The sequence below is a fragment of the Hyposmocoma kahamanoa genome, unplaced genomic scaffold (assembly GCF_003589595.1).
Source record: "Hyposmocoma kahamanoa isolate Upper Pololo Valley unplaced genomic scaffold, ASM358959v1 114, whole genome shotgun sequence".
In the NCBI taxonomy this organism is placed as follows: domain Eukaryota; kingdom Metazoa; phylum Arthropoda; class Insecta; order Lepidoptera; family Cosmopterigidae; genus Hyposmocoma; species Hyposmocoma kahamanoa.
Window position 1 is genome coordinate 3,138,335 of NW_020653383.1, and position 22,194 is coordinate 3,160,528.

At 37.2% G+C, this 22,194-nt stretch overlaps 1 protein-coding gene across 1 annotated transcript in view; it reads left to right on the forward strand.

The window, feature by feature from the left end:
* The window catches only part of LOC113239639 (visual system homeobox 2-like), a 152,626-nt gene that overhangs the window by 45,690 nt on the left and 84,742 nt on the right, over positions 1-22,194 (forward strand). The window contains exon 3 of the mRNA XM_026476701.1: positions 16,032-16,052. Coding sequence (XP_026332486.1) covers positions 16,032-16,052 — 21 coding nt within the window. The remainder of the gene's footprint in view (positions 1-16,031; positions 16,053-22,194) is intronic.

A 22,194-nucleotide genomic window follows, 5' to 3' on the forward strand; every position in this document is an offset into this window, starting at 1 on the left:
CCCCTCACCCCCGCCTTTGTCTCAGTAATGAATCCGACAAACGCTAAACGTCACCGCGCAGCCGCCCCATATCCAACCGATCACAGGCCCTATGCAAATTTTCTAATAAACGGAAACTGAACTCTATTTGCACGACCTAAAACATCCTTTCAATTAGCTGAAATTTTAGTTACAACGTTTTTAGAAGGCGAGAATGAAAGAATTTGCTTAGGACCAGGTTTTAGAAAATATCCTGTTAAATGCAAATTAGAGAGGTCGAGATAAAGATATAAGTTGGGGTACTTGGATTACTTAATTTGGGATGACTTTTGTTTTCGTCCCATTGTGCAATGAGAGGAATACGCAATTATGGAAGTGGCTCGGCTTTTGCGAGAGGGCTTAGAGCCACTGTGTGTCACTGTAGATCTAAGAGCAATGTAGGAGCAGCGCTGTGTATGCGGTCGATGTGTGTTCGCAGTGAAAGGCGCTCGGAAAACAAACCACCTGCCGCTCCCCACGGCAGCCATTTGTAAAAATTGCCTCCGCCATTTCTACGCGAGAATTTCATATTTGGAACGCTGCGGGGTGCACATTCGACGTTTCATCATGGCCGCGCGATTTTTTCTAAAACAATACCCGCGATGGCCGTTTCGACTTGAACCATTGTTTAGAACGCCGCCATATTTAATTTGAAAATTAGGGGTCCTATTATGTTGCCTGCAAATAAAATTCACGTTGAGGCCCAATAATGGCTTTGTGACTTCATTGGTCATACCCTACTTTGCAGGTTGTAGAGTCATGGACCAATAACACACCCTACTTTGTTCAGTTTTCGAATTCCTTTCTAATAACTGGAACACTTCTCAATCGCCTGCTCTCACGCTCGCATTCGTAGTGGTCTTAATGCCAAATTACGTAAAATCGGAACCAAAAAATTAAATTTTAGAAGACGGGTCTTATTTTATAAATTAAAGCAATCTCTAAAACAATGAAATTAATCTTAAAAACTTAAACACGCTAGCTATTCTCTCATCTGTATTACATCTATATTATATATTAAGTAGCAGTAGAGTCCCTTGTGAAAAAGTTGATCCAGGGAAGTACTGCCACCTTACCTATTTCTGCCGCCAAACAGTAACGTGGGCATTACTGCGTTCCGGTTTAGAAGGGTAAGGATGCTGGTGAAATTACAGGCACATGGGACTTGTCAACTTATGTCTCAACGTGACGGGCGCAGTGGTAGTGCCCCTAAGATCTTTGCGATTTAAAGCTCTGAGTGGCACTGCAACTGCTGTCGCTTATCACCAGGTGCACGACTTGTATGTCGCGTCACTTGGTATTTTAAAAAAAAATTATAATAATAAATACTTACAACTACTTACTTTATTTCATAGAGCGCTTATATTTTGTAATAATATATGTAATGCATATCACTTAATATTTTATCATTTATCTTCGAAAACTTCGTTCAGATTGTAGTAGCATTTTTGTACTAGAAGATTTTTTAGATATTCATTGAATATTTTAATTTTATCTGTACGATAAATATGGTTGGATATTTTATTATATTTTTTTACTATGGAATGCGGGCTTGATAAAAAATAGGTAATGTATTTTTATCTGTGTTCACTCCTGTTATTACGTTTTATATTAGTTAGTGGTGAATAAAGGTGCCTATGTTTCCTAGCAAATTTGCAAGCCTCCAAAATATTTATTGGTGTTAGAATCTTATATTTGATAAAGTAGACCTCTACATGAATCAATTTGTTTAACGTTTGCGAGAGTTTCAATGGTTTACTGTTTTATAGTGAATACCACCATTTAATTAATGGCCAAATAAAATTTCAACTAAATTATATAACCATATTCGTAGTAGCTTATGACGGGGACTTAAGTTCTAAATATTTAACGATATCATTTTCATGTAGCTACTTACACATTTGCAGCCGTAGTAGTGTCAAGTTACAAGGGTTAGTTACGGGGTACCATGTTTCGCTAAATGGATCTCAAAAAATAGTGCGATTTCTTTGTAGTGTACAAGTGCTTTCTGTGTACCTGCCACCTACTGCTTCTTCATAGAGAAGTATCAACAACTTACTGATGAGATGCAATGATTTACACGCATACATTAGTGGACGTTACATTAAGACGAGAGTACGGTGGACAGCAAAGTGTTTATGTGAGTAATACAAGTACATGTCAGTGCCATTAAGCTTTCTGGCAATAAAAGTAAGATTTAACCGCCGTGAATGCCTGCGTCTTACATTAATTTGGCTAATACACCATGAATTCAATTGAAATTAATAAATAAATATTAAAATATTCCTTTTGTTATTTTTATACTCTAGTTACGTACGGATTCATATTTTCATTTTATGTTCAGTCATGTTCTTCTTTGACTTACGAGAATTGAATTAATACATGAGGTGGAAATTTATAATATGTCACTTTACTATATAGGTTTGGCGTCTAGGGAACGGAACTAGTTTTTGTCAGTAGCGATCAAAAGGTTAACCAATTTTTTCCCTAAAACGTATACGTTTTAGTATTAATTTACTATAACATAACAGCAGTCATCTTACTACAATCATATGCATAGGTACTGTGTTTTATACAAAAATATTGACGGGATCACCCGTCAGGGATAAAATGTAATTATATAATCAATTTAAGCACTATGACACAAAGTAAAATATTGACATTTTGGTGTAAAGTACCGCATAAGTATTGTCCATGAACGTGTTAAAAACCGTAATATTAATTAAGTACCAACTAATAATACACACAATCAAAACAAACATAACACCGCCGACACTAAACGCTTGAGTTTATTTAATGAAGTCACTAAACTCGCAACAAGCAGGGCAAAGTGTCACACATTAGTGTAACGCGACACTCCGGACACTCAATCAGAGTTGTTCATATCGCCGCTACACCGCCGCCACTTAGCGCGACACTCGATACACACCAACGCTAAATAACCACAGTATATTAGTTTTAGGGATCCGTGCGTAAAAGTATCTAATTCCGATGCCGCTGGCGTAAATGGGCGCCTTTGTTGAACAGAAACTTTGAAATAAGTTAACTAAAGTACTTAATGTTGACTATTGGAAAATTTAACGTAAATTAAATTAATGTACGTTTTTTAGTTTTACTAGTTTTACTAATAGTCGGAAGTAAATGTCAAGAAATTACCAACCAAGATAGTCAGTCGATAGTACCCGAAAGGTTTCTTAATATTGCTTTTTTAATATTCTTCAAAAAAAAGGAGGAGGTTAAGTGTTGGGCTGTATGTATGTTTTCCGATTTCTCCCTCAATTGCGGACCGATTTTCAAAATTCTTTTTTTGTTTGAAAGGGTATAGTCACGAGGTGGTCTCTGATGCCAACGACAGCGAATGACAACGCTGATCCAGGTTCATTTCGGCTATCACAAATATATTAATTATTTTCCGCTAATGAAAGTCGACTTTTCATTTGACACAATACATGCAATCAACAAATCACCGTCACCATGACAACCAAAAAATAGTATAAAATGTACAAAGAAGTTCGTAACAGTCCCATATTCACCAAGAAGTCAGAATCTGATGAGAGGATCCCATGGAAATCGAAAAAAGCCGATAAGCAAACTTTTGAGGTCGGTTTTTTTTTTCAATGAAAAGTTACAATTATTGTTACTGATTTTCATCAGAAAATCAAATAAAAATAACTGAAAAACGGTAATTAAATGAAGTGTGATAAAAAGTGTATTTTGTCTTCTACTTAAGTACCTATAGGTACTGCGAACTCTTATAAGACTACTAAACTATAAAACTTAAAAAAAAGTCACTACACTGACGTCACTATTAATGTCGTAAGATTTTTAATGCTAATAAATTGTTGATTGCACTTTATAATTCCAACAAAAACGAATAGAAAGACAAACATTATTAGAACTTGTACAGATCGAAATGCGATCTCTATCTAGAGTACACAAACGCACACTATGCGGGGCTATGACTGTGTGTTTGTGTGTGCACACACTAGGGAAACCCTGTGTCGCGGGTGCCTTGGATACACACATAGACACCCACGAATTACACCCAAACTCACAAGAGAAATAAATGCAGGTCATTCAAATATTTCTCCCTGCCCGGGACTCGAACAAGAGACCTCTGCGTGGCAATCCGGCTTGGTAACCGTTCGGCCACCGAGGCAGTTACAGTAGAGTACTTGTCTAATACAAAGAATAGAATTTAAATACTCCTTAGTAATAAGTAATTAATCAAATTGCATTATATTTATAATAAATAGTAATCTGTGTGACAAACCCGGTGATATGGAGCTTGGTGACAGAACCCTAATCTCAAAAGGTGCACTTTTTTTAACCTGTCGGCGTGTGAGCAGTCAACAGTTGCTACTTGTCTTGCGGCGACAGAAAAAGTTCCCTAGCGTCTGCGGTAACGTAGACTGTACCCGACAACGCGTTGCGGTGGACGCAGACATGTAACATTGTTATTGTTTATATGTTAACACAGCGGCAATATGTTGAGGTTTGCCGGCTGTCGCGTTTGATCCTGGCGCCTCCGTTGAAGAGTGCGGATGTAAAAAAAAATACTAAGAAAAAATCAGGAATACATTTGAAATAGTAGCAGTGTTAAAACAACAAAGCAATATTTTAGCTACGAATGACTTACATTTTTAGTTTCAGACATAATCCAAACTAATATTGGGTATAAATGCGAAAGTTACTCTGTCTGTTGTGTTTCACGCCTAAACCGCTGAACCAATTTTCATGATTTTTGGTACAGATACATGGAACATAGAAGAAGGACATATGATATTTCTTGTTACAAAAATAAATCTAAAGGGCGTGAAATAGGGGATGAAAGTTTGTATGGAGAACCGATACAACTATGAAATTAGTATAGCACTAGGCTACTTGCGGTACTTATTCTACGCAGACAAAGACGCGGGCGCCAGTTAGTAAAATATACCTTTACACGCCTCCACGAATTTTTTAAAACCAAATTTATACATTTTCTGAATATCGCTCAGGAATTTTGTGATTGTTCACAAATATTTTTATAAGCATTTACAAAATATAAATATGTTTTTGTGAACATTTACGAAATAATTGCAGCAAGGTTATCAATTTTCGATAAATTTTTTGTAGCATTTTTGAAATTATCCCATTTTTGCTATAAAATTGTTCAAGATGAACAATTTAACATGTAGATATATCGAGTAACATGCGAGCGATGGGCCCACTCGGCCTGGACTATTGGATTACATTCAATTAGTGGGTCGGATTGTAATAGACAGCACTTTACATTCAATAACAATTATACCAAAAACAGCTTTCAAAATACTATAGCTCGAGAAAGTAAATAATTCTACTTTTAATAACAGTGTTAATAAATCATTGTTCCCATTTAGTACTTACACGGTACGTAGTACTTATACTGTAATGATACGTGGACAATGACACGAAGAGACAGGGAGTTATTCACTAAACAAAACTTTCTCTTTTTTCAAATTCAGAATTAATTTCAGAAATTTCAATAGGTAACCAGTTCTCAAAAGTTGATCAATTTCAAAGTTGCGAAGCGTGCGATGAAATTGTTTTTTGTTATACTCTCTTCGAAAAGCCATGGTAGCCTTATGGTTTGACCTATCGCCTCTCAATCAGAGGCTGTGGGTTCGAATTTCGGTTCGCATATGTGAGCTTTTCACAATTTATGTGCGAAATTTAATTTGAATCTTATCACGAGCTTTTCGATGGAAGAAAACACTGTGACGAAACCTGCTCATCGAAGAAGTTTTACAACCCACGGAAAACGTGTAAAATCCCCAACTCGCCTTTTATTGGCGTGGCGGACTGTGACCTAAACCCTCGCCTGAAAGGAAACCCGTGTCCGAAGTGGGACGTTGATGATAATGATAAAATCTTCTGTCTGCCATAGGTTTGCTGACGATGTCAAACTCGCTTTACCGGTGAAGTGCACCGCGGACTTTGATCTACTACAAGCTGATATTAACAGCATTTTCGCTTGGAGCCGGGACAATAGCTTGGAGATGAATGTTGAAAAGTGTTCAGTGATGTCCTATTCCCGGAGAGATCCAATCCTCAATGAGTACAGCCTCGGTGGCACGACCTTGAACCGTGTGAAGTCTGTTCGTGATTTGGGAGTAAAATTCGATTCTGAACTCAAATTTAACGATCATATTATCGATATATGTAATAGTGCTTGGAAAAGTATTGGCTTCATCAAGCGGCAGTATAAGTTTTTTGACCATCGACAGGCAATTTGTAATTTATATAACGCCTTTGTTCGAAGTAAATTGGAAGCTACGTGCGCAGTGTGGAATCCCCACAATAAACTCTATATAGCAATGTTAGAACGAATCCAGAAATTATTTTTGAGGTATTTGTATAGTAAACTCTATGGGTACTATCCTTATATGTACCCTACACCCTTTATTTTGGGCATGGTGTCGTACAGATCGCTTGAGATCAGGCGAAAACTGGCGCTACTATAATATATTTTCAACCTAATAAAAGGATGATTAACCCTCCTCTATTGGTTCAAATTCCTTTTTTTATCCCGTCAATCGCACGCCACGTCTTTCGTCAGCGCAAATACCCTCTATTCAATTTTCATTTGACCCGCACAGTGACACTAATACGGACACCATTCTTCGAAGCATTGGCCATAATTGAATCGTTAAACAAAACAAATGATATTGACGTGTTCAGCAACACTGAATCAAAATTTCTAACATCCGCTGGTTACTATTTGGAGGCGGTCACCGCCCAAAGCTCTGTGGTCCAAATTCCGCTTCCTATCTTTGGCCGGTGATCGACTCAACCTTTTCTTTTTTTTTTGTGACCTTTTTTGTGACTATGACTTACATGTTTAGTTATAAGTACTGTAAGTGTAAGTTGTGCAAACTAAATAAATAAATAGATACTCTTCTCGTTAACATAAAAGCTTTATTTAAGTATAAAAAGAATCGTAGTCCTAATATAACGAATTTAGGAGTCGATACACCTGAAATGGCTTTGGAAAAAATATATAGTATAATATCAGTACAGAGTACTAAAAAAACCGACCTCAAAAGTACGTGGAATTACGTCTATTTGCTAAGTTTCATTGAAATATCCCCTAGTTCGCCACTATACAGGACTTGATAGTGGAGATAATAAAAATAGGTTCTCACTACGACACTACTCAAAGTATATCGAGGGAAAAACGCCTTGAATTGATGAAATAGCAAAATCAACTAAATAATTGCTAAAAGTAATTGCTCCTAAGTTAAAGTTAGGCGCTATTTATAAAAATGAATCTTCATGCGTGAACAGTCACCCTTTAAGGTGGATGATTTCCTTCAAAATGAAATGGGACCACTATGAAAGTACCCCCTTTCCAACAAAAAAATAATCATGAAAATCGGTTCACAAATACCGGAGTTATCGCGTAATTTACATACAAAAAAAAAGAAAAAAAAATAGAAAAAAAGAACATACAGTCGAATTGAGAACCTCCTCCTTTTTTGAAGTCGGTTAAAAATTAAGGTTATACACTGATTAGTATACGGTGTGAAAACACGATTCCTTAAAATTTTCACGATAGAAATAAACACAAACTTAGGTACCTCGAAATTTTACAAGAAAACCGCTGTATTCAAAAGGTACTGCACATATACCAATATATTTTTTTTATATCAACCGAACGAAATAGACATGTATAGTATACGATATACATGTTTCTAATGGTCTTGATTTCGACTATAAAAAAAACAAATTCTGAAATACAGCCGGTGTCCCTTTCTCTCGACCCAAGCAAAATGAACCGTGTTAGTACGGGAATAATTTAAATTCGCGCTGAGGTAGTAATCAAGCGCTACATCAGTGTTTACTTTATGGACTGAATAGGTCTTCGATGCGTCCCTACTACGTCGTATTTTGCGCTAGGTGTTCTCGAAATTCGCAAATCCAGCAGTCTGTAAAGACGTTACGTCACTCGCGTCAGTTGCCGGCGACGGACAGTAATGAGCAGGCACTTACCGCGCCATTATAATTGCTAATGGCTCGATATTTCGGCGCCACCGGCGATACTCGCCTCTATCAGGAACCGATAAGGTCGCTCGAGCGTTTGCCCGGAAAATTGGTTGTTCGGTGCTTAATTCATTAAACGATCAGTGGCCTTAGTTGGGGCCGGGGGGGTGGTGGAGTCCTTGTTCTAATCGGAAAATTGAGATTTTATTTCATCACAATTCAGTTGAGTTGGCAGAGAGACTGCCAAGACACTTAGAGACTATGCAATTATGCTTTAATTTCGTAGTTAACCTCCGTATTGATGGTTTAGAGTAATGTAATCATTTTGAGACTTCTATTTAATACCCATGTATTAGAAACACTGACATGTTGCGCAGTTCAAAAAGACAGTCACATGAATTATGTAATATCAAGGCAAGTATCGAAATCAATTGATGAACAGTATCTTGTCCACCGCAATATGATTTTTTAATTTCATTGTAGGTATTAACAAACACGTCTCTACATCTGTACACATAATATCTCTAATCTTGCTACATAAATACCTACCTAAGTCGATACAAATAAACTAAACGGAAAAGAAGCCAATACCTGATTCCCTAAGTGGCAGCGCCAGTGTCCGGCCCCGCCTACTCCCCTTCGTCTCCTCCCCACATCTTCACCCTCCTCCCCGTGAGGTCCCAGAGGACTGAAGGAGTAGAGACAGTAAGAAAGCTGTAACGTTACCCGACCATTATATTTTCACGGGCGAAGGGACGCCCGCGTCGCATTTCCAATGCGTGTTACTTACTGGTTTTTGTTATTCAATCAGTACTTACTTATTTACTTTGCTCATGTGTGATCTAAATATGACGAGAGGAGAAGGAAAGACATTGGTACCTAAAGTACGTAAATACAATATTTGCAAACAGACAATTTAACAAGCGACTCGCCCATTTGTATAATTTAATTAATAAGGAATTAGAAATATACACAAGAAGTTATAAAGTGAACAGTGAATGAGAAGTGAACATGGCATTCGGCGATAAACAAAAATACAAATTGAAATGAAAAAAGAAGCTCACCTAAGTTAGCCAAGTATAGTAAGCAAGTTGGGATATCACAAAGTTTTTAAAGCGAATAAACTAAGCATTACGTTAGTGCTCAGTTACAAAAGCAATGCAAATTCTGATTAGTATTGGGGTTTTTATATGTGATAGTAAAACATCTACTAGAGAATGTCGTATGCTATGACGGGTCGGTGTCCGCAACTCGACGGCTAACAACGTATAAAAGGTAACTCTTTTTAATGATACCACTGACGAACACGTCGTAGTGTAATAGTAAGCAACACGTCCGTCCATAACAGTGGCAGTGTCACTGTGAGCTTTAAACCACGAAGATCTAATCACCCTGAGACATAAATTGACAAATCTCATGTGCCTGTAATTTCACCAGCACCCTTATCCTTCTAAGGTAAAAAGGCGGTACTTTCCTGGACGAACTCTTTCAGAAGGACGTCTATTTATCGACTGCTGCTACTACATTTCAAATAAATAGACTTAAAGTGATCCTATTATATAAAAGTCTCTTCTCCCTTCTTCAAAAATACAAATTACTCCTTCGTTTATTTTTATTTCACGCAAATATTATTTACTCGCAGCATAACCTGCTTGCTTGGGCAATAAATAATAATGGACAATTGTATTTTTTCGCATCGTGCCCTTGGCGCCCTGCGCACCCGCACTCGTTCGAGGGGAATAATTTAAAAAGCACATATAGACATTACAAACACCCCATTAGATATTCGGTAGACGTGCGTTAAGATTCATCCAAGTGTATGCGCGAAAGAAATTATTTTTTCTTAAACTCTCTCCGTTTTGCAAATCAAAGGGATATATATGTATATATATATACATATATTATACTTAAGTGAAGGCTTAGTTAAGTACACACCTACTTACATATCTTTTGCACAATAAAATGTATGATATCACAGAGAGTGTGCGATGGAAATACTCGATTTAATTCCGCCTTCTCCTTTCCATCACCTGGGGACTAGGCGTAGGCTTGGGTTCCACCCTTATGTTGTGGATATTCCGAAGATTCGCACGACGCGTATTACTATAAAGCACGAAAATAATAAATAATAATAAATATTAGACAACATCACATGCGTTGCTCTGATCCCAAAGTAAGCAGCTAACGCGCTTGTATTATGGAAATCAGAAACAAAGACGGTACAACAAACACCCAGACGCCTTATAGACTACCTTAAGAATCTCAGGTGTTACGTTTTAGTTCTTTCAATACATTAAAACGTTTAAAAAAAAAGTTCCCTGAAAAGTTTTGTAATAGTTATATAAATACAACTATTTTCTTTCAATTGTTTTTCTTTTTATTTGTTATATTCTAGAGGAAGGTACTATCTACTCTATGTATGTAAATAATAAATAAATAAATAACGCACACACTCAACATAGAGAACCCATCCCATAGAAAACCCTGTGTCGCGGGTGCCACCCGCCGGGGACACACACATAGACAACCACAAATTACACCCAAACTCACGAGAGAAATAATTGTAGGCCATACAACTATTTCTCTCGGCCCGGGAATCGAACCTGGGACCTCTGCGTGGCAGTCCGGCATGGTAACCGTTCGGCCACGGAGGCAGTTTACTCTATGTATGTGTATTAATATTATTCCGATATCTAATTATAACCGTACCTAAAGTTAATTTAAGTAGTTTGTGTCCATCTAAATTTCTTAAAAACGTGCATTAAAGGTATTTTAGCATGATTTAACATTAATTAACACCGTAGAAATCTTACAAATAATGCGCCTTAGAAATGTGGACAACGACACGTCTACTTTTACACTTAAAATTTAAATTGAGCTTTATGCCACTTACTAATAAGATCGAAACACCGAACTGCTAAAATTTACTGTTAAAATAACCAAAATTAGATTAACAGGACTTTCTTCGCGTCAAATTACATCACCTCTAAATAACTCAATACAATCATGGGATCATTAAAACTACGCAACAAATTGAAAACTCTGAGTATATTCTTACATCATTACTCCCCCAGGGGCCGAGGAGTTCGAGGGAGGGAAAGGCGCAACAATATCGTTTTCAAAAATTGCAGAAAGTAATACTCTCCTCTCCCCTCTGTACTTTCCCCGTTTCCTTGTAACGAGCCCCGCAGGGTCGCAAACAGGGATGCTCAGCGCTAAAAAAACGTCAATCATAATATCGATGCTGGCAACTGCAGACAACATTGAAAAAAGCGATTATAATAATCGTAGTGAAACTTATTTTAGCAACAATTTATACATATATGTACAAAAATGGAAATAACTATAAAATCTTGGCGTTACTTTTGCGAACGTTCTTGATTTCGGTACAAATAGATTTTTGTACTCAACGATACATACCGCACATCCCTATCTTGGGCCGAAAATGATTCCAGGACCCCGAGGGCCTCAAACTTGGGGGACTTGTCTCCTTAGCCTCCCCAACTTAGAGACATTTAGCTTGCTAAATGGATGTGATATTAGGGGCACAATTAATTGTTAAGTACTTATTTCGAGGTTTTCAAGCTACATTTTCCTTTTAACAATTGTGGAAAAGTTTGGTACAAATTGTGGAAAAGGTACCTAATTACTTATAAGAAGCTTGAATAGCTTGGACACTTTTACACAAAATCTTTGCGCTGTATGGGTACCTACCTGTCAAATTTAGCAGTAGTAGGAATGCCTAATAGTAGTAACGATATTGTAGTAGCAGTGGAGTTCCTTATGAAACAGTTCGTCCCGGGAAATTCTGCCACCTTGTCTAATTCTACAGTCAAGAGGTAATGTGAGCACTGTGTTCCGGTTCTGAAGGGTAAGGATGCTGGTGAAATTATAGGCTCATGGGACCTGTCAACTTTTGTCTCAGTCTCAGGGTGATTGGTGCAGTCGTGGTGCCCGATCTTTGCGATTTAAAGCTTTAAGATTGGCACTGCAACTGCGTTCCGTCACCTAGTATCATAAAAAAACTAGGTTGTCACCCAAAAATATATTCGCACTGGGTAAAAATCAACCTTTTCTCTTGAGACTGCGCCAACGCACCAAATGTAATTGCGAAATAATTATGTTTGTTTGATTTCTTGCAGTATGGTTATTACTAAAGTTTTAGATGTGAAATTAATGTATAAGATACTTTAGGATGTACTCTATAAATCATACTCTTTAGAAATACGATTACTTATAGTTTGGTCGATAGAAAAAAGAACTGAAGTTACCTATAAAAAACAAAATATACCCTTGGTACTGCGGAAATACGTTACGGAAGGTCATCAGTTTTTGAATACTAACAAAGCTATATCATTTCTATAACGTATACTCCGTACATTTTCAAAAGGTGTATTTGTTTTAGCAATACGAAGGAAATACCTGAAATCGCACGCGGTCAGCCCTTACTAGCTTCCCCCCTGTCCGCTTTAGTTCTGCTTCGGCCGTCGGATGTGGAGGTTGTGTCGCTTGGGCTGACACACGGCTTTAAAACATATGCCACACGTACACACATACGCGGAGCGCATAGAATACCTGAAATCAATTAGCGCCAGACGCTCGGTGCTCTCTTAATAACCTGTATGTGATTGGAATTGTATTACGACGGCTTTCAAAATAATCGTTCTGACTGAAACAAGCCCTCCTCATCTTCCTAATTTATGCTAATATAGGGGCTTATTCTAACCCACTTTTCAATTTTTTTCAATTTTTTAAGCCTATCTCAGCTTCCCCTAAGTAGTCTAAGGAGCCTCCCCGCACGACGTCCCATTCCTTTCCTGTACGTCTGGCGCACCCTAGGCAACAATCAGCGAATACATTATTTCCTTAAATCCTTTCACTACGATGGCAAGCATTATTTATTTATTTTATTTTTGAGTGTACAAACAGCTTGTATCACGATGCAATAGAAACTATATTAAGTAATTATAAACAAAAACAGTTGCCTACTGAAAACCAACAATTAAATAACTAAATGACATTGTACACACACACATGACACATTATGGAAGCAATGTAACATTACGGAAATTAGCTCGCTTTAGTAATAAAAAAAGAATTAGATAATACTTTCTTAACGTACGCACAATCATAAAGATAAATCGTAAAGAGCAGAAACTTTGTTAAAATTATTGCTCGCACGCCATATAAATGAATTCCGTTTGTAATTTTGTAAAACGACAGGTAAAGGTAGATTCCATATGGAACAGGTGAAGGTGAAACTGGGATTCAGACTCACTGCCTAGTCATTACTTTCACTTTTTCTTCAGTTCAAAATGTTTCGATTTAAGTCTTCAGTGTAAGATCCATCAGTTTAAGTCTTCAGTATTTCAGGAAGACCCGTTAAAGTCTTTAGTTTAAAATACAAAATTATCCAGGATACGAACAATCTCTATTTAAAATAAACACAAACAAGTATTAAACGATCTTTGCAAAACAATAGAAACTTTTAGGCCGACCAAGAGAAATTCAGTCTCATACAAAGCAATCTAATATACAGTTTATATGACGCAAACAACAACGTAGTTGCAAAACGAGTAGGAGTTTTGTTAAATGTAACATTCCTGTTTATTTAAGTCTTTAATGAGTTAAAGAACAATGTGTATAATTAGTGACCACATTGATTGCGTAAATGCTATTATCTAAGCTGCGACATTAACAAATAAGTACATAAAATTACTGTGCATATTATATAGGCACTAATTGAGCCTTATTGTCTACCGATTGGTTATAATACTTATAATTTAGTTATAAGTATACTGAGACTGTCCATAGCCAAGTTGTTTTCATAATGAGACAATACAGTAATTACGGGCAATGATTGCGCAAAGAAAATTGTTGATTAATGTCGAACAAAACAACCTTTTAATTATTCTTTGCAATGACAGAGCTTGCGGTGTGAGACGCCTGTCTGTGAGATGTTTTTTTTTTAATTTTAATGATTGTTTCTTTTGTCATCAATAGTTGTAATACTGTAATGTTCGACCATGTTTCTGGATTGCATCGTAAAGTATGAACTTTGCAACAATAGAGTCCCAGAAAGCAAAATTGATCTCAGACTAGCAAATTTCTTGTACTTAGGTAATTAAATGCCTCCGTGGCCGAACGGTTACCATTGACTGCCACGCAGAGGTCCCAGGTTCGATTCCTGGGCCGGGAGAAATATTTGTATGGCCTGCATTTATTTCTTTCGTGAGTTTGGGTGTAACTTTGTGGTTCTCCCGTCACTTCGTATTATGTATAAAAAAATTACAACTGAGAGCACTCGAATTAGAATCAATTTAGGAAAGTGCGTTTCCTAAATTGATGGTATCGGAAATTGAACTTTTTCATCACGCACCTGGTGTCCTAACCGTTGGGCCATTTAAACCAAAATAAAACAAGCGGGTATTTAGAAATACACAGTTACTAAAGTTCAATTTTCTGTCTCTTCAAGCTCTACAACCTGAGCTCTTGATTGACCAAAACGAAAAAATCGTGAATCGTCCACGATCATAATATCCTGTTAGAGCAATCTGAAACTTCGCGGTATGGGCTTGGTTTTATGCGCATTGTCCACGCTCAATGGTACTTGGTCTTGGTCCATTTTTGTTCACACCTGCGCCTGCGCCAGCGGGAACCAGAACCTGTAATGTGATACGGGGCGAAACTCGCCTCTTAATTTTCGAAAACTAACGTGGCTTTTTAGGTGTTTTTGTTTATAATATTATTTTAAGTAATCTCAAGCTTAAATTTGTTAATTCGTTGCATGAATCTTAGTATATCGAAGCTATAACGAATTTCTGTCATTTGGTTATACAAGATATGTCGTAGAACAACAGTTGACTAAGCAAGTAAAGTAACAGCTTCAGCGTCTCAAAACACCGAGGATATCTGCCTTGGTATTATAAAAAAAGTAATAGATACTCGAGTGCATTCATACTCGAAGTAGTAAACACCTAAAGAAACCCATGGACCTAAGTCAAGAGGACTGCTAATCTCCATACTTACAGATCGTAACATAAAAAGGTTATGTCTAGATGGCATTAATCAATAATCTGGAAATAGTTTATATTACATATGTAAATGGCCGTGGATTTCAATTATTTCCTCTTTAATATGAAATATAAGGTGTCAGTTTTTATCCCTGTACCATGAGCTAAAATTATTTTCTGAACTTTGACAAATATGCGTGTCAATAGAGGGCACTGTGTGTTACAAACTAATTTGTGAGTTAATGCTTTCTAAGATGGAGCTTATCCTAAACAAAATAAAAGAGGCACTATCCAAAAAATTGCAAAATAAACGCCATCTAGTTGATCTAGTTGATTGCTTTGTTATCATCAGAAATTAGAGTAGCTTTGTTAAATTATTATATTTATATATATTATATTTTTTTAATAATCTCAAATGACGGGACGAACAAGTCGAGCGCCTGGTGGTAAGCTACACGCCTGTCCATAACTATTGCAGTGTCCTCAGAGCTTTAAATCGCAAAGATCTGAGGGGCACTGCCACTGCGCCCGTCACCCTGAGACATAAGTTGACATGTCCCATGTGCCTGTAATGTCACCAGCACCCTTACTCTTCAAAACCGGAACACAGTAATGCTGACATTACTGCGTGGCGGCAGAAATAGTTAAGATGGCAGTACTTCCTTGGACGAACTCTTTCAAAAGGACCTCTACTGCTAGTAAAAAGCTATTTAGTACTCGTTGCGACATCTGGTGTACCAATATGTACTAAATACCCGACAATGCAGTCTTATATCGCGATTGTAGAGGACTACAATCATGTCACTCACTTCCTAGTGAGTTATTGATCCATGGTGGAAACATAGGTATCGAGTTCACCAAAGTGTTGGCATTAAACTTAATTATGTATTAACTGATAATTGTGTTACTTCACAACAATTCTTTAAATATATGGCAATTAATTGTTTATTATTTGTAATTTTTATAATTGTTTTACTTTTGTTTCATGTATTGTAGCGGTACGACAATTTTATTCAGGTAATTTGCTTTTATTTACTATTTATTAAGTATATTATTTTATTTGTTATTCGTAGTAATCAAAACGGCAAACAATTAGTCACTCCACTTGACAGATAGTGGTAATTACTATTATAGTACATTTTCTTTTCTAAAACGTCACCGGCCGTAGAGTAAGTAGGTTTTGGTCTTTCCTGCCTGATATTACGCTAGATACCTCTACCTTTTAGTCATCAGGGCTTATTTGCGGTTGAAACAGGGTTATGGTACTTACTCAGACTTTACCACAGACCAATATAAGTTGACTACCTCGGGTAGTTCCGCCGCCGCTGCCACTTGCAGCTTACCAGGAGAAAATCTTAGACGGTCGTACAGATATTACTTATATCTCTAAATGACAGTAGCAAAGGTATAGCGAGCAGCATCTGGAGAATGGCTATGGAGTGGAATTCCCTGCTTGCAGACTTATTTCCTGATTGCTATACTTGGGCCTTTTCAAGGCGTGAGTGAATAGGCATTATTTAGTTGTACATCGTCAACCTCATAGTTACTTTCCATCACGTGCCAGGGAGGTTAAATGTGTTCTTTTTATATAGAAAAGAAAACAGTAAAATTAGTTTTAGTTTTTTGATGATTTCAGTGGCCCAATGGTTTGCACTGTGGGTACTAGTAGGAACGTCACGAGTTCGATTCCTCGTGGGACCAATTTGGGTATATGAACTATTCTAACTTGGTTCTGGTCTGGATGTTCAGGGTACCACGTAGTTAATTTCGTTGTTTTGGTACCCAGCAAGTTCGTATGTAGTTTCAGAAATTTGTTTACTCAAATTTTTTTATTGCACACGCAAATATAGTATACAAAGAATTTTAATACGTTGTGTATTAATAAAAATAATTAATATAAAAAGGTACTTAACTTGTGTAAGTATAGTTCAGAATACGGTGCGTTGTATTAATATTTTAATAATATTAATAACGCACACACTCAACTTACCCCCGCACTATGGAAACCCTGGGTCGCGGGTGCCATGGATACACGCATAGACAACCACAATATTACACCCAAACTCACGAGAGGCCAATGTAGGCCATACAAATATTTTTCCCGGCCCGGGAATCGAACGTGAGACCTCTGCGTGGCAATGCGTCGTGGTATCCGCTTGGCCACGGAGGCAGTTTGATTGAATATTAGATCATTCATATTAGGTCATTGATGACCTGTGAAGGACCCGAAACAAAAAAACATTAAGCGTAACAATCGCCAAAAGATAAGAACTCAATACGTTGCATATTTTTGTTGCTGTTGTACGACCGCGTGACAATACAGGTACGATGCGACGGCGTGACGGGGGCGAGATTGCAAATCAAATATCTTGCAGGGAATTGGCCGTGCGCGGGATTGCCAATTGAGATCATTTCCACGCTAATTGCCCACAGGGGCATTCACCGCCAGGTGCAACTAATTCCTATTTCGTTAAAAAAAAAATTGTACAGGACTCCGAAAGATATAAAATAAAATAGGACTTCATAGCTCTATCACCTGAATATATAGATTCTAAACTTAGTTTAAGATGCCGAGAAGGCTTACACTATACAGGATAACTTAGACCATACTCATTTCAAACTCATGCCCATGAATTTGTGATGGATGTACTACTTAACCATTGGGAGAAATTTATAGATTGTAAACCAATCACTTCTTAACAAACTTTTTGAGGCAACAGTAGGTACATATCAGCCATCAATAGCTACGATTCACGCAAATTACCAAAATAACGAATCCTAAAAATCACGTTTCGCAAATTGAATCACGTTTCGAGATTTGCTCTCGAATTAACGTTATGCGAATTGGCCGGGAGCGTCACCGCGTCATGTCGTGATGCGACAAATCTAATGCCGCGTCTTTCGCGTCACGCGTCACGTCACGCGACGAAAGTGGCTCGCGACGATTGCCAATTTGCGAGCTCGCTCGGCAGATTGGCTCAATATATGAAATAAACTTGATTTCATATATTCGTCCCTTTGTGAGCGTTATCTCGTATTTTTATATCGCCACTTTTGCAATTTTGCGCTCCGCCGTTTTCAACGAGCGCTGAATTGGGATAATGCCGATATCTATACACCTATTACATGTAACTTATACCTACGTGTGAATCCATACTTTAACTATCGTATTTTGTGTTTGTTATTTGAAAACTGCAGACTATTGTTATTATTATTCATACAAAAATCGAATAACACAAAGAAAAATTCCTTCGATTACACCTACACTCGACGAAATCCGTAGTTACGGAAGTTTTCCCACTATGGTTGACCTACGAACATCGAGTATATAACCAGAAATAGAGACGAAATGTCATTTAATTTGTTTTAAAACTATTCTGCCAAATCATTACCGTGACAACTGCGGTCTGATTGGCCAGCCCGAATTCGAAACAATTGGCGGGTGTCGTCAATTGTTTCACTTCAATACGACCAGTTTAACTTGAGCTTTGCGATGATAAACGAAAATTGCAAAATTACATATTTTATATATAATTACCGATGAAATGTGATTCCGTTAGCTTTGTAAATTCCCACACCACCAAATGGAACAGCCCTCATTGTTAAAGATATTATCTTTATTACTACAAATACAGAATATTTTTGGAATGTACGGAGACGTACACACAGGTCAGTTGTTGGCGCTGTACTTTCTAATATAAGATTTAATCGCAAACGAGAATTGATGTTTAAAAGTGATATAAGGCCCATTTACCTAATGAGTTACCAGGGATGGAGTGCCCTTATTTCGTCTCTGTATCTGGTTACATATACTCGGTGCTTTCTGAACACGAAAAGACGGGCCTGTTTGACAGTTCCGAACTGTCATATCGGGTTGTAACTTCCTTTGTTCTAGCCGCGATCGAAACTTAAGTCTGTAGGTCATCCAAACGGCAGTAACCACAGATTTCGTGCTTAGAGAATAGGGCCCCTGATTAAATACGAACTCGACCGAACTCCGGCATGGCACACAGCCACTGGATCGAGTCCAGTCAGATTGGAGGAATTTTTCTTCGTGTTGTTCGTATCTTTGTATTAATTATAATTACCTACAAACTAGAAATACTCCAGTATTTTCACAACGAATATTATGGTAATGAAACATCATTACTACAGACGTTGTTTTAAAAGAATAAAGTGATTTTTGTACTTTACAATTTCACCGTACAAACAATACGCACAAAACTTATTAATATGTCAACAAGGGGTTAACAAAATAACAGCACATCGCGTCGAGCGCGAACACAGGATCGACGTGTGACGAATCGCGACCGGACAATCGCGTTGGTCACGCTACGGTGCGCGTTTTGCGATTGTTGTTGCAGCTGGACACATGTTAATGGTCTGATAAAGTACTCATTGGTATTTGGCGCTTTTATTAAAAAAGATCTATGCAATAACTCAATGCGCTCGGTACTTCGTGAAGTTACTCGCATAGGAAATGTTTTGAAAATCCACAATAGCTTTTAGTTACAGTTGCACCTTTATGTTTATGTCTCGAATTGGGAGTTATTACTAGCTAGATATATCATGGGTTTGGGAACTAATTAATCAAAGATGTTTAACTGTTTTTCTTATACATCGGGACATACCTATATATATATATTTATTATAATACTAAGTGACGGGACGAACAAGTCATCAGCCTGGTGTTAAACGACACGTCTGTCCATGGCAGTAGCAGTACCACTCAGAGCTTTAAATCGCAAATATCTAAGGGACACTTCCACTGCGCCTGTCACCCTGAGACATAAGTTCACAAGTTCCATGTGTCTGTAATTTCACCAGCAACCTTACCCTTCAAAACCGGAATGCAGTAACCCTCAAATTACTGCTAGGTGGCAGAAATAGGTAAGGTGTTAATGGCATTACTTTCCCTGGACGAACTCTTTCACAACTCTACTGCTACTAAACCTTATTGTTATCAACCCTTTTATTGGTCAAATTTGAGTTTAAAGAGGTATTTACAAAAAGGAAATTAAACTGGCAGAATTTTTGGCTAGGAGTATTTTCAGTTTACCGTCTTGATATAAAATATATTTTCATCATAAACTTGTCATCATAATTAATTAAATCATCAAACTACATACTAAACAGTAACCCAAACCCCTGCTAACAAACCGACGCTTATCATACCGCGTTGACTGACCTCATAACTTAGTGATTTACAACACAATTACACATCGATTCGATACAATATATACATAGACCACCCCTCACTCTACCAATACCCATTAATACATTAGCCATTATACCTTCTTTTTTCAAATAACATGACGTTATTGTTAGTTTGCTACTAAGCACTTTTGCTTAGTATCAAACTAACAATAACGTCGTGTTATTTGAAAAAAAGAAGGTAGGTATAATGGCTAAACACGTAAGAAATCGATCATCTTATAAAATGGAAACTTAAAGTCGTCCAAAAATATTTTCTAAACAATTTGCACTCTATCCAATAGTTGCGGTTCAAAAGAAAATGTTTTACACGTTGTAGTACAGCCAGAGATGTATCAGAAAGTGATCGATTGAAACGTGGCCTACGTGGTAGACATAAGGGAGCGCTCCGAATTTAATAATTCATTGTCGTATTCATTGGCGCAAATTCAATTACCCGCTGTCCCGGGGGGTTCAGGCCCACGCCCCGCGCATCGCACCCCGCACCTCTTACGCCCCTTTGGACCAGGGTTGGTACAAGACCTAACTTTATTGAATATTGATGCCCTGAATTAAATATACATCAGTGGAGACCCGTGCCCGGAAGCGAGACGTCATGGATGGATGGAATGGAGATTTATTAGGAGATCAATATCAAACGCGATACTGGTTATAAATGTCATCAATCGTTAAAGAAAATAGTATTTTTGAATACCAAATATTAATTTAATGTACTTGAACAACAATAGTGTTGCCTTGAGCGCAGTTCATTTATAATTTATCCGTAGATCTACTACATAACATAAAAAAACATCTTTTATTTAAAAATAGTGCATATTTCCAATAGATCAATTATTTATTTGAGGATCAAGTAATATTATCCCAATGAACATTTGTACACATATATAATTTCATCTACACAACCTGCAAGAGCTAAATGGATGCATTTATTAATGAAGCTGTATAAACATTTTTGTTTCACTATAATTTTAAACCTCGTAATTGGCAAACTTTTTATATCAACCGCAATCTCAGTGTATAGAAGCGCATTCATCGCCCCTTATAAATGAATATGTGACTTTGTGAAAACGATTGTCACTAGCAGTTTATTTTTGTTTCTCGTATTAATGTTCTATCTATCACTATTTTTCATAAAACTAAATTGTCAACTCGTAAAGCACATTAGAGCGTACCAAATACCAAAAGCGTAACAACGGTATAGAAAACACTACTTGAGCGTCATCTAAGGGTCGTATTCTAGAACTCTACTCAATACTCAAGTCAGGATGCACTGGAAACATAAGCACTGGAAATACGACCCTAATGGCAGGGAGTTGAGTATGATTTCGAGTGCTTTAAACCGTACTCAAATCCTGACTTGAGCATTGAGTAGAGTTCTAGAATACGACCTTAAGTTAACGTTCGAATAATGGAAAGAATTCACACGACCAGAGGATGCTATACGCCACCTGCATCTGCATTTATTTCCGATCACATATACAACCTTGACATTTTCAAGAGTAGGATAATAAGGTTTCGATTGAGCAAGCTCTAGACATCTTCAATTTAATCTTTACAATATTGATTATATATCAAACAAACACAAAGAAAAAATCCTTCGATTAAGTTCTGGTGCCGTTTAATACATAATAAATACATACAGCAATTTTTAAGATCTGCTGGCTCGACCCGTAGATTAATAGGCAGAATGGTAGCCACATTGAGGCAACAGTCGCTGATTCGAATCCGGTCGGTTCGCAGGAATTTTTAATCAACAATAATAACAAACTAGTGGAGTATTTTCACACAAAATAGATAAATATCATGATAGTAAAAACAACTGGTAATTCAATAGAACATAAAAATATTGCAATATTTGTTGTGGTTTAGTGGTTAAGATTGAACATATATTTCATTCGCCATCATTATCATGAACCCATTGTTGGTCCCGCTTCAGGTCACGACT